Source organism: Eumetopias jubatus, unplaced genomic scaffold (assembly GCF_037043125.1).
Source record: "Eumetopias jubatus isolate StellerSeaLion01/CBP00866 unplaced genomic scaffold, mEumJub1_p1.0 scaffold_7, whole genome shotgun sequence".
In the NCBI taxonomy this organism is placed as follows: Eukaryota; Metazoa; Chordata; class Mammalia; order Carnivora; family Otariidae; genus Eumetopias; species Eumetopias jubatus.
Window position 1 is genome coordinate 39,763,318 of NW_028274813.1, and position 14,942 is coordinate 39,778,259.

General features: G+C 38.0%; 1 protein-coding gene across 2 annotated transcripts in view; it reads right to left on the reverse strand.

The window, feature by feature from the left end:
- Nucleotides 1–7,176: 7,176 nt before the first annotated feature.
- The window catches only part of PCNX4 (pecanex 4), a 36,368-nt gene continuing 28,602 nt past the window's right edge, over nt 7,177–14,942 (reverse strand). The window contains exons 11-12 of one of the 2 annotated variants that reach the window (XM_028093182.2): nt 7,781–7,859; nt 7,177–7,545 (exon numbers count right to left, since the gene is read on the reverse strand). In XM_028093182.2, coding sequence (XP_027948983.1) covers nt 7,538–7,545; nt 7,781–7,859 — 87 coding nt within the window. In that variant the 3' untranslated portion in view covers nt 7,177–7,537. Of the gene's footprint in view, nt 7,860–14,942 lie in introns of both variants that reach the window. The other variant, XM_028093106.2, reaches the window with a different exon arrangement.

Below are 14,942 nucleotides of genomic sequence, written 5' to 3' on the forward strand. Positions count from 1 at the left end.
GGGAGTGGGAGAGGGAGAAGCATGCCTCCCGCGGAGCAGGGAGCCCGATGTGGGGCTCGATCCCAGGACCTTGGGAGCATGACCTGAGCCGAAGGCAGATGCTTAATGACTGAGCCACCCAGGTGCCCCACTAGTAGTAGTTAATCTTTACCACTTGACAGTAGAAAACATACATAGGCCACAACAGAAAACCAGCAAATACTCCTTGCCTGTCTACTGTCAAGAGGGGTGTAGCAGAAGAAAAACGTTCCTGTTTTATAAGCAGTTAGTTTAGCTATAGTCAACATACATAAAAGAACTAGAATAGTTGTTGGGTAAGTTGGAGGCCCCTCGGGTGGCTATCCTTACAAAAGGGGGAAGGTGACAGGTAGACCATGGGGTACAGCAGCAACGGAATAAAGAGGGTACAGTATAGGGGTAAAACAAAATTCAGAAGAGGGCTCTTGCACAACCAGTGGTGAAAATGGGCATTATGACTAATTGGATACACTGCACCTGGGGTAAAAATTAAAAAGATGAATTGTTGGAACAATTCTAGAATGCTACAAAATAGCATTGTCATGTGGCATGGTATAGACTGTCAGCACAAATAATTCAGAAAAGGGAGAGATTTGAATATAGAATAGTGCGAGGTGAATATGCTAACCACTGCACTGTGGAAACCCCTCCGTAGCATATAGAATAGTGTGGAAATCCTTTGTGGAGAAGATGATTTGCACTGAGCCTTGAAAGGGTGGAATTTAGACAAAGGTTCCAAGAGATTGGAGTGCAGGTCAGTTTTGTTTTGTCACAAAAACTCTAGACCTTGTCATTGTGCTTGCCAAGGTTTAGGGTTTGTTGAGGGTATGTCAGCCTTCCAGAATATCATGAATGAAAACTCATAGAGACTGAAATTAGCGTGGTATGAGGATGAAGGAAAAATGAGTTTAGTTTGCTCAATTACTCCTGCCAATGAAGGGTAGAAGAGGTATAAATAAAGTGATCTTTAAAAATTCACCCGTATGGTGTTTTTCTGTGACATGTACAATCATATACTTTTCTGTGTATAAACCCCCTCTTCCTTGATCTTTTTTGTGAGCAACCCAAGATGGAAAGGCAGCTTTTTGTCAAAGTTCATTTTGTCAAAGATAGTCAAGAGCTGTGAAACCAAGTGTTCACATACTGAGTTTTTAAAAAGTTTATTATTTTGCCCTGACCTCTCATTTCCTAACCATTATCTCAAACGGCCCTTGGAAATAGGAAGGAAATGGTGTGCTCATTCTATCAATGCTGCAAGTGGGGCAGAGATGGGGTTGTGCAAGGTGACAGCTGGTGAGGTGGCTAGAAGAGTTACCAGGAGAAGCTATGGCTTTAGGCTCAGTCTGTTCAACTACTGGGTGCACCAGTAAGGCACATGAGACTTCAGTCACAATCTGTTACTCCAAGGCTAAATAACATATCCTACTAAGTAAACAAAATAAATATCCTATTTTTGACACCTACTATTATTTTAACACTGAAGTATAGTTGATGTACTGTGGACTGCACATATTTAAAGTATATAATTTGATATGTTTTGACATATATGGTAACGCTTGTGAAACCACTAGACAATAGAGCAAACATATTCATCAGTCCCCAAAGTTCCTTCGTGCCCCTTGTAATTACTTGCCCTGCCTAACCCCGGTCCAGGCAACCAGTGATGTACTTTCTGTTACTATAGATTTGTTTGCATTTTCTGGGGTTTATATAAATGAAATTCATAGTTTATACACAGATACTGCTGGTGGGAATGTAAAATAATCTATACAACTGATTTGAAAAACAGATCGGCAATTTCTTAAAAGTTAAACATGCACCTAACCATATGATCCAGCCATTCTAGTCCTCGGTATGTTCCCAAGAGAAATGAAAACATATGTCCCTACAAGGACTTGTAAATGAATGTTCATAAAAGCTTTTAAATAGTGCCAAACTGTAAAAAACCCAAATGTCCACAACAGATGAATGAAATAAACAAAATGTAGAATATTCCACATAATGGAGTATTACTCAGCAACAAAAAGGAATGATCTATTGATACATGCAACAACATGGATGAATCTAAAAATAAAGAAACCAGAGCATCGGAATCTAGATTCTTTCTTTCTTAGGGGATTTTAAATTAAAAATTCAATTTCTTTAATGGTTATAGTATATCAAGATTTTCTATTTCATCTTTTTTTAGTTTTGGTTGAGTTTTAGGAGTGTGTAGCTTTCAAGAATTTATTTTCTAAGTTATCAAATTTATGAATGTAAATTACATTCAGAGTAACTATGGAAAGATATGAATGTGGTGCCATTGTATTACCTGTAAAGTCACTATTTCTGTATATTGTCTCTGTTCCCCTTTTTGGTCTGTGTTACTTTTGGTCTCTCTCTTCACTTACAGGATCCCTTTTAATATTTCTTGCAGGGCTGGTTTAGTGATCACAAATTCTTTTAGTTTAGTTTCTGTTTGTCCTGGAACATCTTTATCTCCCCTTCCATTCTGAATGACAGCCTTGCTGGATAAAATATTCTTGGCTGCATGTTTTTCTCATTTAGTACCCTGAATATATCATGCCAGTCCTTTCTGGCCTGCCAGGTCTCTGGATAGGTCTGCTGCCAGCCTAATGTTTCTACCATTGTAGGTTAAGAAGCTTTTGCCTCGAGTTGCTTTCAGGATTTTCCTTTTATCTCTGAAATTTGCAAGCTTCACTAGTATATGTCAGCATGTTGGTCTCTTATTATTTTTGAGGAGGGTTCTCTCTACCTTTTGGACTTGAATACCTGCTCCCTTCCCCAGATTAAGGAAGTTCTGTTATGATTTGCTCAAATATACCTTCTGTCCGTCTCTCTTCTTCCTCTGGGACCCCAATAATTCTAATGTTGTCTCACTTTATGGTAGTGCTGATTTCTGAAGTCTACCCTCATGGTCCATTAGTTTTTCTCTCTTTTCCTCAGCTTCCTTCTTTTCCAGCATCTTGTCTTCTGTTTCACTGACTCTTCTGCCTCATTTACCCTAGCTGTTGGAGCATCCAATTTAGATGGCATCTCAGTTAAAGCATTTTTAATTTTGGACTGATTAGATTTATTTCTGCACTAAGCGTTTCTGTAGTGTTTTTTTATGCTTTTTTCAAGCCCAGCTTTATCATCGTTTTCCTGAATTCCAGCTCTGACATTTTACTTATATCCATATCATTAGATCTGTGGCAGACACTATTACCTCTGGTTCTTTCCTTTGTTGTGAATTCCTCCTTCTAGTCATTTTGGCCAGAGAAGAATGGACAAATGAGAGAACAAAATAAAAAATACCAACCAGAACCCAAGCGAAATACACACCAGACAAATCCAAAGAGGTCAGAAATCAAAAAATAAAAGGAAAAAAAAAAAGGGAGAAAAGAGAGAATATAATCTTCCAGGTGGACAAAACAGGGTGATCCACTTGGTCCTGGGTGTATTTTTTTTCTTTTTTTTTTTTAGTTTATTTTTTTTATTTATTTTTTTTATAAAGATTTTTATTTATTTGAGAGAGAGAGAATGAGAGAGAGAGAAAGCACATGAGATGGGGGGAGGGTCAGAGGGAGAAGCAGACTCCCTGCCGAGCAGGGAGCCTGATGCGGGACTCGATCCAGGGACTCCAGGATCATGACCCAAGCCGAAGGCAGTCGCTTAACTGACTGAGCCATCCAGGCGCTCGGTCCTGGGTGTATTTTGGTCTGTTTGTTAGAAGACACTAAACCAGAATTGTAAAGAAAGCAAAACTCATATATATATATATATATATATATATATATATATATATATATATATATATACAAAAATAAATTGAATACAGGGAAAGGAAGCCAAAAATGAAGAATATAAAATGTAAATGTAAAAATAAAAGTTAAAAAAAGACTTAAAAACAAAGAGTTGATAAAATAAGAAACTAGTTGAAAAGGAAAATTTTAAACTGAAAGATAAAAGAATCATGGGAAAAAAACCCTCAAATTCTATATACTATTAGAATAGTGCTGGAGTTTTGCAGTTCTGTGTGCTTGGTAAAGTTGGTATTTCCCTGATGTTCCACCTGGTCCTCTGGGGGAGGGGCTCTCAGGTGTCTTTGCCTAGGTGGAGTGGCACCACCCTTGCCAGGGGGCAGGGCTCTGTGTAAGCTGCTTGGGTTGTTCTATGTTGCTTTTGCTCCCTGAAGGTTTTCTGGGCCACTTTAGAGGATGAAAATAAACATGGTGGCATCCCAATCTCCAGCCCCAGAGCTGAAAGATCATCACCCCCCCTGTTCAGTATACCCTCAGGGAAAAGCAGTATTTGTGTGCACCAAACTCTTCAGACTTCTGTGGTGTGCACTTGTGCCATTCCTCCAGGAAGAGGAAGGAGGAAGATTGCCATGGGCCTATTGTGGGGAAGGCGGAGGGTCACCACGTTTCTGCCTTTTGCAGGTCCCCTGCATGGAGTGCAGTCGCTGGATTGTGCCCTGGTTCGCGGTTTATGGCAAACCAAGCTGAGAGCCCCGTCCCAGGATTGCTGACCATATCTGGTTTCCCCACTCTGATGCTTGGGAACTCTGCTGGCTCAGGCATCCCCGTTCTTTCTGTGACCCTGGAGATCCTGAGACCACATGGTCTCACCTAAGATTTTGCCCTGCTTCACCACCTGAGCGCCTTTCAGGCAGGGACGTCTCTCATTGGAGCAGACTTCTAAAAGTTCCTATTTCGTGTTCCGGAGCTATGTCACTTTCTGGTAGCTGGTTTAGGGGGGCTCCCTCACCCCCCTCCTCCACCCCGCCATTTACCTTCCAACATATGCCCTCTAATTCACTTCTCCACACCTCCTACCTTGCAATAAGTGGTTGCTTTTCTATGTGTAGAATTCCACCAATTCTTTTCTTACATCTCAGGTTGAATTCATAGGTGTTCAGAATGATTTGATAGTTATCTAAATTCAAGGAACCAGATGAAACAAGGTCCCCTACTCTTCTGCCATCTTGCCTCTCTCCTCATTCTTTTTTAAAAAATTTTTTGTTATGTCAATCACCATACATCATTAGTTTTTGATGTACTGTTCCATGATTCATTGTTTGTGCATAACACCCAGTGCTCCACGCAGAACGTGCCCTCTTTAATACCCATCACCATCTCATTATCTTTTTAATGGCTGCTTGATTTCTAGTGAGTTCTTTCATTCTATCAAATTTTTTTACTTTTTCAAAGAACCACTGCTTTTAAAATTTTCTCTATTGTTTTCCTATTTTCAACTTCATTGATCTCTGTTCTTTATTCTTATCCTACTTTTGCTCACTTTTGGTTTATTTTGTTCTTCTTTTTCTAGCTTCTTGAGGTAGGAACTTAGGTTATTATGTTGAGACCTTTCTTAATCTTTTTTTATAGCCATATTCTAATAAACATCTATGTCTTCCTTCTTAGCATCCCAACTGTTCATTCTAATATTATTTGCCATTGCCTCGTAAAAGTTGGTTAAGTATACTTTTTAGGGAAAAAAAGCATAAAACAAATAAAATCTTATAATGATTTTTTATTATTTATTTATTTATTGACAGAGACACAGCGAGAGCAGGAACACAAGCAGGGGGAGTGGGAGAGGGAGAAGTAGGCTTCCCGCTGAGCAGGGAGCCCGATGTGGGGCTCGATCCCAGGACCCTGGGATCATGACCTGAGCTAAAGGCCAATGCTTAACGACTACCCACCCAGGTGCACCCCTTATAATGATTTTTTAAAAGATTTATTTAGGGGCACGTGGGTGGCTCAGTCATTAAGCATCTGCCTTTGGCTCAGGTCATGATCCTGGAGTCCTGGGATCCAGCCCCGCATCAGGCTCCCTGCTCTGCAGAGAGCCTGCTTCTCCCTCTCCCACTCCCCCTGCTTGTGTTTCCTCTCTCACTGTGTCTCTCTGTGTCAAATAAATGAATAAAATCTTAAAAAAAAAATAGAAGATTTATATTTATTATTTGAGTGGGGGCAGGGATGGGCAGAGGGAGAGGGAGAGAATCTCAAGCAGACCCCCTGCTGAGCATGAAGCCCAATGCAGGGCTCCATCCCATGACCCTGCGATCATAACCTGTGCCAAAATCAAGAGCCAGATGCTTAACCTGGAAGCAGCCATGTTTTAATATTTTTATTGGCTACATTGAACATGGAATTCAGAAAATGCTTCCTTATTTTTTTAAATTAAGATAACACTGACAGATAACATATTAATTTGAGGTGTATATAATGCTTGAATATTTATATATATTATTGTGAAATGATCACCAAAGTCTAGTTAACATCTGTCACCACACAGTTATAAAATTTTTTTTTGTGATGAGAACTTTTAAGATCTACTCTTAATTAACTTTCAGATATAGTCACCATGCTCTACATTATATCCCTATTACATTATATCCCCATGACTTAATTATAACTGGAACTTCGTACCTTTTGATCCCCTTCATCACTTCATCCACCCCTACCCTCCTCCTCATGCAACCACCAATCTCCTCTGTATCTATAAACAGCAAAAGAATGAAAGTCCTTATTGTGTCATGAAAATTTTTCTCCCATTTCTTTCCGCCTTTAGATACCTAAGACACTAGTAACCACTAGTCATTTGGGTTAAATCATTCTTCAGAAGCAGTATATTCAACTGAAAAGAAATGCTTAAGGAGCCAGATCTACGGAATGGCCTCTAGCAGTCACTCATTATGTCATATCCAAACATTGTTAATCCTGATGAACAAGATAAACTCATTTCCTTTCACATATATCAAAAGGATACTGGGAAAGGAAGGAAAAAGATTTTATTGGAAGAGGTTTTATTAAAAGTTTTTAAGGTTTGGGGCGCCTGAGTGGCTCAGTTGTTAAGCGTCTGCCTTCGGCTCAGGTCATGATCCTAGGGTCCTGGGATTGAGCCCCGTGTCAGGCTCCCTGCTCTCCCACTCCCCCTGCTGCTTGTGTTCCCCCTCTTGCTATGTCTCTCTCTGTCAAATAAATAAATAAAAAATCTTTTAAAAAAAAGTTTTAAGGATTCTGAATTGAAACCTTATTGAAGTATATGAAAAGAAAATGAATAGATTATATGAAAACACTCAGACCATATTAAATGTCAAAACAAAACAGCACAAAGTTTTGAAAATACTATAAAATTTAATATTTCAAATAAATAAATACACATTATGCAACCTTCAGTAGGATCCATTATCATTACATGAAAACACTGATATGTGTGTATATCTTCTAGGAATGTAAAAATTACATAGTTGTTGACTTCTATAAGGCAAGCCACCTATGACATATTTAAGAAAGCATTAATAAATTCATTACCTAATCTTATACAAATGATTTATATTTGCTAAAGCCTACCACAATCCATAGGGCGCAAATGTTGGCCAACTATTTCTAACTTTTATGTTAGACAGTTTGTTTTTTAAACATTAAGATAGCTGAGAGAATCAACTTTACAGAGCTTAGCTTTTCTCAGGTATCTGACTTGTAGGAGGAGAAAGAGAAGTCCAGTGAAGTTATGAGGAATCACGTTGTTACTTTTCTAAAATGAAAAAATAAAAACATCTCATTTGATGACAATACACTTATAAGTCAAAATGGGCTCTAATACAAATGTATGGGAAGAGGTTTTGAAGAATAAATTGGATATCCCAGGGGAGGATCAGCTGCTTGTACCGTAAGGTTTCTTAAAAGTAGTGGATGAGCTTGTATACTATATCGCTCCTCATCATCGTTTGTGGCATAAAGCAATTCCCATGACAGATTGGCCCACTGACCTCTAACAGCTTCAGCATTTAACTTCCCAACTTGGATCAACAATTCTTGAAGGGTAAGTACTCTCCCAGTGTAAACTCCCTTTAAAGTATAAAAGGGGGGTGGGGGAGGAGAAGAAAAAGTTATATTCAGGCCTTCACATTTTATTTATAAACTTTGAGAAAAATTCCATTGTAGTTAGGCAAAGTTAAACAGAAAATGGTGTATTAAAATATACACATGAGTTACTTGTCTTCAGAATCAAGAATCACCTCTATTTGGTAGCTCTCTGAATAAGCTTGAAATGACAGCCATTCATTCAATAAACCAAACAGCAAAATCTCATCTACTTCTCTTTCCTTCTCTATTCCTTCACCCCATCTGGCCTCAACAATGCATTAGTCATAGATAGTAGACAGTGGACAATCACACAATAGGCTTTTTTTTTTTAAAGATTTTATTTATTTAATTGACAGAGAGAGAGAGAGACAGCAAGAGAGGGAACACAAGCAGGGGGAATGGGAGAGGGAGAAGCAGGCCTCCCGTCGAGCAGGGAGCCCGGTGCGGGTCTTGATCCCAGGACCCTGGGGTCATGACCTGAGTGGAAGGCAGTCGCTTAACGAACTGAGCCACCCAGGCGCCCCCACAATAGGCTCTTTTTAAAAGTTTTATTGAGATATAATTCACATTCCATACAATTTACTCATGTAAAATGTGTAATTCAATAGTTTTTTTATTTTTTTTATTTTTTAAAGATTTTATTTATTTATTTGACAGAGAGAGAGAGAGAGAGAGAGACACAGCGAGAGAGGGAACACAAGCAGGGGGGGTGGGAGAGGGAGAAGCAGGCTTCCCATGGAGCAGGGAGCCCGATGCGGGGCTCGATCCCAGGACCCTGAAATCATGACCTGAGCCGAAGGCAGACGCCTAACAACTGAGCCACCCAGGCGCCCCTCAATAGTTTTTTTAGTATATTCAAATATATATAACTATCTCCACAATTTTAGAACATTTTCATGATCTCAAAAAGAAACTTGTGCTCTTTAGTTATTACTCTATCCTTTCATTCTCCCTGTCATAAGCAACCACTAATGTACTTTCTAGTTCTATAGTTTTGCCTTATATGGAGTTATCATATGAATGGGATCATAATGGTCTTTTGTGACTGGCTTAACTTAACATAATATTTTCAAGGCTCATTCATGTTGTAGCATATATCAGTACTTTATTCCTTTTTGTGGTGAATAAGCCACATTGTATGTATGGATATTGCATACATATTCCATTGTATGGATAAACCACAATTTGCTTTTTGATTCATCAGTTGATGGATAGTTCGGTTGTTTCCACCTTTTGTCAGTTATGAATAATGCTGCTATAAACATCCATGTACAAGTTTCTATGTGGATCTATGCTTTCATTTCTCTTGGGTATATACCTAGGAGTGGAATTACTGAGTCATATGGTAACTCTAACTTTAATCATTTAAGAAACTGCCAAAATATTTTCCAAATGGTTGTACCATTTTACATTTCTGCCAGCACTGTATTAGAGTTCTAATTCTCCATATCCCCACCAATACTTATTTGACTTTTTGATTTCAGCCATTGTAGTATGTCCTTGTATGAAGTGGTATCATATTGTGGTTTTGGTTTGCATTTCTCTCATGACAAATGATATTGAACATCTTTTCATGGGCTTATTTATTGTGCCATTTGTATATCTCTTTTGAAGAAATATCTATAGAGATCCTTTGCTCATATTTTAAATAAAAATGTCTTTTTTATTATTGCATTGTAAGAGTTCTTTAAATATCCTAGTAACAAGCCCCTTATCAGATATATGCAAGTATTTTTCCCATTCTGTGAGTTGTCTTTTCACTTTCTTTTAAAAGATTTTATTTATTTATTTGAGAGAGATAATGAGAGACAGACAGCATGAGAGGGAAGAGGGTCAGAGGGAGAAGCAGACCCCCCACTGAGCAGGGAGCCCGATGTGGGACTTGATCCCTGGACTCCAGGATCACGACCTGAGCCAAAGGCAGTCGCTTAACCAACTGAGCCACCCAGGCGCCCGTCTTTTCACTTTCTTGATTCTATCTTTTGAAGCACAAAAGTTTTTACTTTTGATTAAGTCCTATCTATTTTTGTTTTGTTTTCATGTTTTTGGTGTTATATTTCAGAATCCACTTCCATATTTGAGATCATACAGATTCACTCCTATTTTCTCTTCTATGATTTTTATGGTGTTAGCTCTTATATTTAGGTCTTTGATTTATTTTGAGTTCATTTTTGTATATAGTATGAAGTAACAGCCTGCAGTTGGTTGAATGGTATCCCTCAAAGAAGATATATCTCAGCCTTAATCCATGGTATCTGTAAATCTTGTTTGAAATATGTCTTTGCAGATATAATTAAGAATCTTGAGATGAGATCATCCTGAATTTAGGTGGCCCTAAATACAGTGGTTGGTGTCCTTAGAAAGGGACAGGAGAACTGACATAGGGGGATATAGGAAAGGTGTCCGTGTGAAGACAGAAACAGAGATTGGAGTTATGCTGTCACAAGCCAAGGAATACCAGGAGTCACCAGCAGCTGGAAGAGGCAAGATTCTCCCCTAAAGCCTCTGTACAGAGACTGGCCCTGCTGGCATCTTGATTTCAAGATTTTGACCTCTAGAACTGTGAGAGAATAAATTTCTGTTGTTTTAAGCCACCCAGTTTGCAGTAATTTGTTGCAGCAGCTCTGAAAACTAATACAGGGTCCAATGACATCCTTTTGAATGTGGCTATCAGTCTCAACACCATTTGTTGAAAAGACTGTTCTTTCCCCTTAGAATGGTCTTGGCACCCTTGTTAAAATCAGTTGATCACAGCCACATGGGTTTATTTCTAGATTTTGATTCAATTTCCTTGATTTTTATCTCTATCTTTATGCTATTGCCATACTGTCTTAATTACTGTTGGTTTGTACAAAGTTATGAAATTTGTGTTAGTCTGACAATTTTGTTTAAGATTGTTCTGTATAGGGGTGCCTTGGTGGCTCAGTCGTTATGTGTCTGCCTTCAGCTCAGGTCATGATCCCAGGGTCCTGGGATTGAGCCCGGCATCAGGCTCCCTGCTCCGCAGGAAGCCTGCTTCTCCCTCTCCCTCTGCCCCTGCTTGTGTTCCCTCTCTCACTGTCTCTGTCAAAGAAATAAAATCTTAAAAAAAAAAAAAAGATTGTTCTGTATATTCAGGGTCCTTTGAAATTCCATACGAATTTTAGAATCAGCTTGCAATGTCACAAAAAAGCCAGCTGAGATTCTGATAGGGATTGTACCAAATCTGTGAATCAACTGGGGAGTATTGTCATTGCATCATTTTGAGCCATGAACATGGGATGTTTTTTCATTTTATTAAATCTTAAATTACTCCTTTCAACAATGTTTTATAGTTTTCAGAGAACATGTTTCGTGCTTTTCTTGTTAAATTTCTTCCTAAGTATTATTAAGTAGAATTGTTTTCTTAACTTCGTTTTTAGATTGTTCATTCCTAGTGTATGGAAATACAATAGATTTTTTTATGTTTATCTTGTATCCTGTAACCATGCTGAACTTATTAGTTTTAAGTTTTTTAAAGGATTCCTTAGATTTTTCTATATGCAAGATCAGAGATAATTTCACTTCTTCCTTTCTGAGTATCTTTTTTTTCTTGCTTAATTACCTTGGCTAGAATCTCTAATATGATGTTTAATAAAAATGGTGAATGAAATCCTTGTCTTATTACTGATCTTAAGGGAAGGATTCAGCTTTTCACCAATAAGTATGATGTTAACTGTGGGTTTTTCATAGATGCCTTTATCAAATTGAGGAAACTCCTTGCTATTCCTAGTTTAATTATTTTTAGTACGAAAGGGTATTGGATTTTGTCAAATGCTTTTTCTGTGTCTACTGAGATGATTACATGTTTTTTTTTTAATTCAATTGATATGGTATATTACATTAATTGATTTTTCGATGTTAAAGAAACCTTGAATTCCTGGGATAAATACCACTTGGTCATGGGGTATAATTCTTTTTGTATGTGGCTGGATTCAGCTTGCTATTATTTTGTTACAAATTTCTGCATCCACCTTGATAAAAGATATTAGTCTGTAGTTTTCTCTCCTTGTAATGTTTTTATAAGCTTTTGGTATCAGGGTAATACAGGCTTTAGAGAATGCATTGGTTTGTTCCTTTTACTTCTTTTTTTTTTTTTTTTTGGAAGAGTTTATGAAGAACTGGTATTATTCTTTAAAATACTTGGGGCGGGGGGAGCGCCTGGGTGACTCAGTCATTAAGCGTCTGTCTTCGGCTCAGGTCATGATCCCAAGGTCCTGGGATAGAGCCCGGCATCAGTCTCCCTGCTCAGCAGGAAGCCTGCTTCTCCCTCTACCACTCCTCCTGCTTGTGTTCTCTCTCTCGCTGTCTCTCTGTGTCAAATAAATAAAATCTTAAAATAAAATAAAATACTTGGTAGAATTATGTAACAAAGCCATATAGTTTTCAGATTTTTTTTACAGTTAGTATTTTGATTACTAATTCAATCTCTTTAGTTGTTATAGATCTGGTCAGATTATCTACTTCTAATTGAGTCATTTTCGGTAGTTTGTATTTGTAGGGATTTTTAATATTTTATTTATTTATTCATGAGAGACAGAGGGAGAGAGAGAGAGGGAGAGAAGCAGAGGGAGAAGCAGGCTTCCCACTGAGCAGGGAGCCTGATGCGGGGCTTGATCCCAGCACCCTGGAATCATGACCTGAGCGGAAGGTAGACGCTTAACGACTGAGCCACCCAGGCGCCCCTTGTTTGTTTTTTTATCCAGTCTGACAATCTCTGCCTTTCAACTGTTTAATCTTTTAATGTTGCTATTGATATAGCAGGATTTAAGTCTGTCATTTTCCTTTTGTCTTTTATATCTCATCTTTTTTTTTGTCCCTCTAGTCCTCTTTTACTGGTTTCTTTTGCATTGAGTGTATATCTTCTAATAAAGAATTTTAATTTAATGATTTTTTTTACTTAAAATAAGTTATTTCCTCAGTGGTTGCTCTAGGGCTTGCCATAAATAACTTATCAGAATCAGCATTAGTTTACACTAATTCTGGTGAGATAAGAAACAATAATCCTGTACAATTCTATCTTCCTTTTGCCCCTTTTGTGGTTGCTCTAGGGCTTGCCATAAATAACTTATCAGAATCAGCATTAGTTTACACTAATTCTGGTGAGATAAGAAACAATAATCCTGTACAATTCTATTCTCCTTTTGCCCCTTTTTGTGCCCCTGTACAATTCTATTCTCCTTTTGCCCCTTTTGTGGTGAGATAAGAAACAATAATCCTGTACAATTCTATTCTCCTTTTGCCCCTTTTTGTGTAATATGTTATACATATTACATCTATAATGTTCCAAGCCTAATAATATATTATTATAATTATTTTACATACTTTTATGTCTTTTAAAGAAACTGAAAGGGAACAAGTATATATTTACTGCTTTTGCTACATTAACTTTTTATCATTTCTGGTTCTCCTTTATTCCTATGGATTCAAGTTATCATCTGGAATCATTTCTTTTGCTTAATACAGCTTTGTTTCCACTGACTTCCATTCTGCAATTATTGGCAAATATATCACATTTCTATATGATACAGGCCTAACAATACATTGATATAAGGGAGCATGATGCTTCCAGCTTTGGTCTTTCTCAAGATTGCTTTGGGTATTAGGGGTCTTTTGTGGTCCCATATAAATTTTAGGAGTCTGTTTATTTCTGTGAAAAATGCCACTGGAGTTTTGATAGGAATTGCAGTGAATCTGTAGACTGCTTTGGGTAGTATGCACATTTTAATAGTACTAATTCTTCCAATCCATCTTTCCATTTATTTGTGTCTTCTTCAATTTCTTGAATCAATGTCTTACAGTTTTCAATGTACAGGTCTTTCACTTCCTTGGTTAAACTTACTCCAAGGTATTTTATTTTTTTGATGTAATTGTAAATTGTTTTCTTAACTTCTTCTTCTAATAGCTTGCTATTGGTGTATAGAAACACAACAGATTTGTGTATAGGTGATTTTGTATCCTGTAACTTTACTAAATTCACTTATTATTTCTAAGTTTTTTGGTGGAGTACTTAGGACTTTTTATATATAATATGACATCTACAAATAGTAAGAGTTTTAATTCTTCCTTTCCAAATTGGATGACTTTATTTCTTTTTCTTGCCTAATTGCTGGAGCAGGACCTATAATACTATGTTGAATAAAAGTGGCAAGAGTGGCATCCTTGTCTTGTTCCTAATCATACAGGAAAAGCTTTCAGCTTTTCACCACTGAGTATGATGTTGGCTGTGGGCTGTCATATGTGACCTTATTATTAAGGTATTTTCCTTCTATATCCACTTTGTTTTCTTCTTTAAGCATGGTTTCTTTTTTTTTTTTTTAAAGATTTTATTTATTTATTTGACAGAGAGAGACACAGTGAGAGAGGGAACACAAGCAGGGGGAGTGGGAGAGGGAGAAGCGGGCTTCTCGCAGAACAGGGAGGCCCATGCGGGGCTCGATCCCAGGACGCCGGGACCATGCCACGTCCAAGGCAGATGCCCAACAAATGAGCCACCCAGGCGCCCCTAAGCATGGTTTCTTTAAGTCCTTTGAACATTTTTATAATGACTACTTTGAAATCTTTGTTAAACCTGACATCTAGTCACTCATAGGCAATTTTCCCTCCTGGTGTTTGGGTCTGACTTTCCTGTTTCTTTTTATGTCCTATAATTTGTGTTCAATATTGGACATTTTATATAACACCACCACAGTTCTGAGCATTGACCCCTGCCCTCCCCCACCCCAGGGCTTGTTATTTATTTGCTTATTAGTTTAGTAAGCGGCTGGATGACTTTAGTGAAGTTAATCCCTACTTCCCCCACAAGTGTGAAGCCTTTGATTTTGGTTCCTCAGGGACTGCAGCCTTGTGAATGTCCACAGTTACCATGAGATGGCAGTGGTTTTAGCTGGGCTCTCTTCATCTATTAATTTCTCACCCAGCTGCTAAGCTCCAATGATTGCCAGGTGGTTGCTTTATGTTTTCAACAATGACCTGGGAAGTGAATTGTTTCACAGACTGTTCCAATTAAACGTGGGCACATTTTTTTACCCCAGGAGGGCTCTTCTC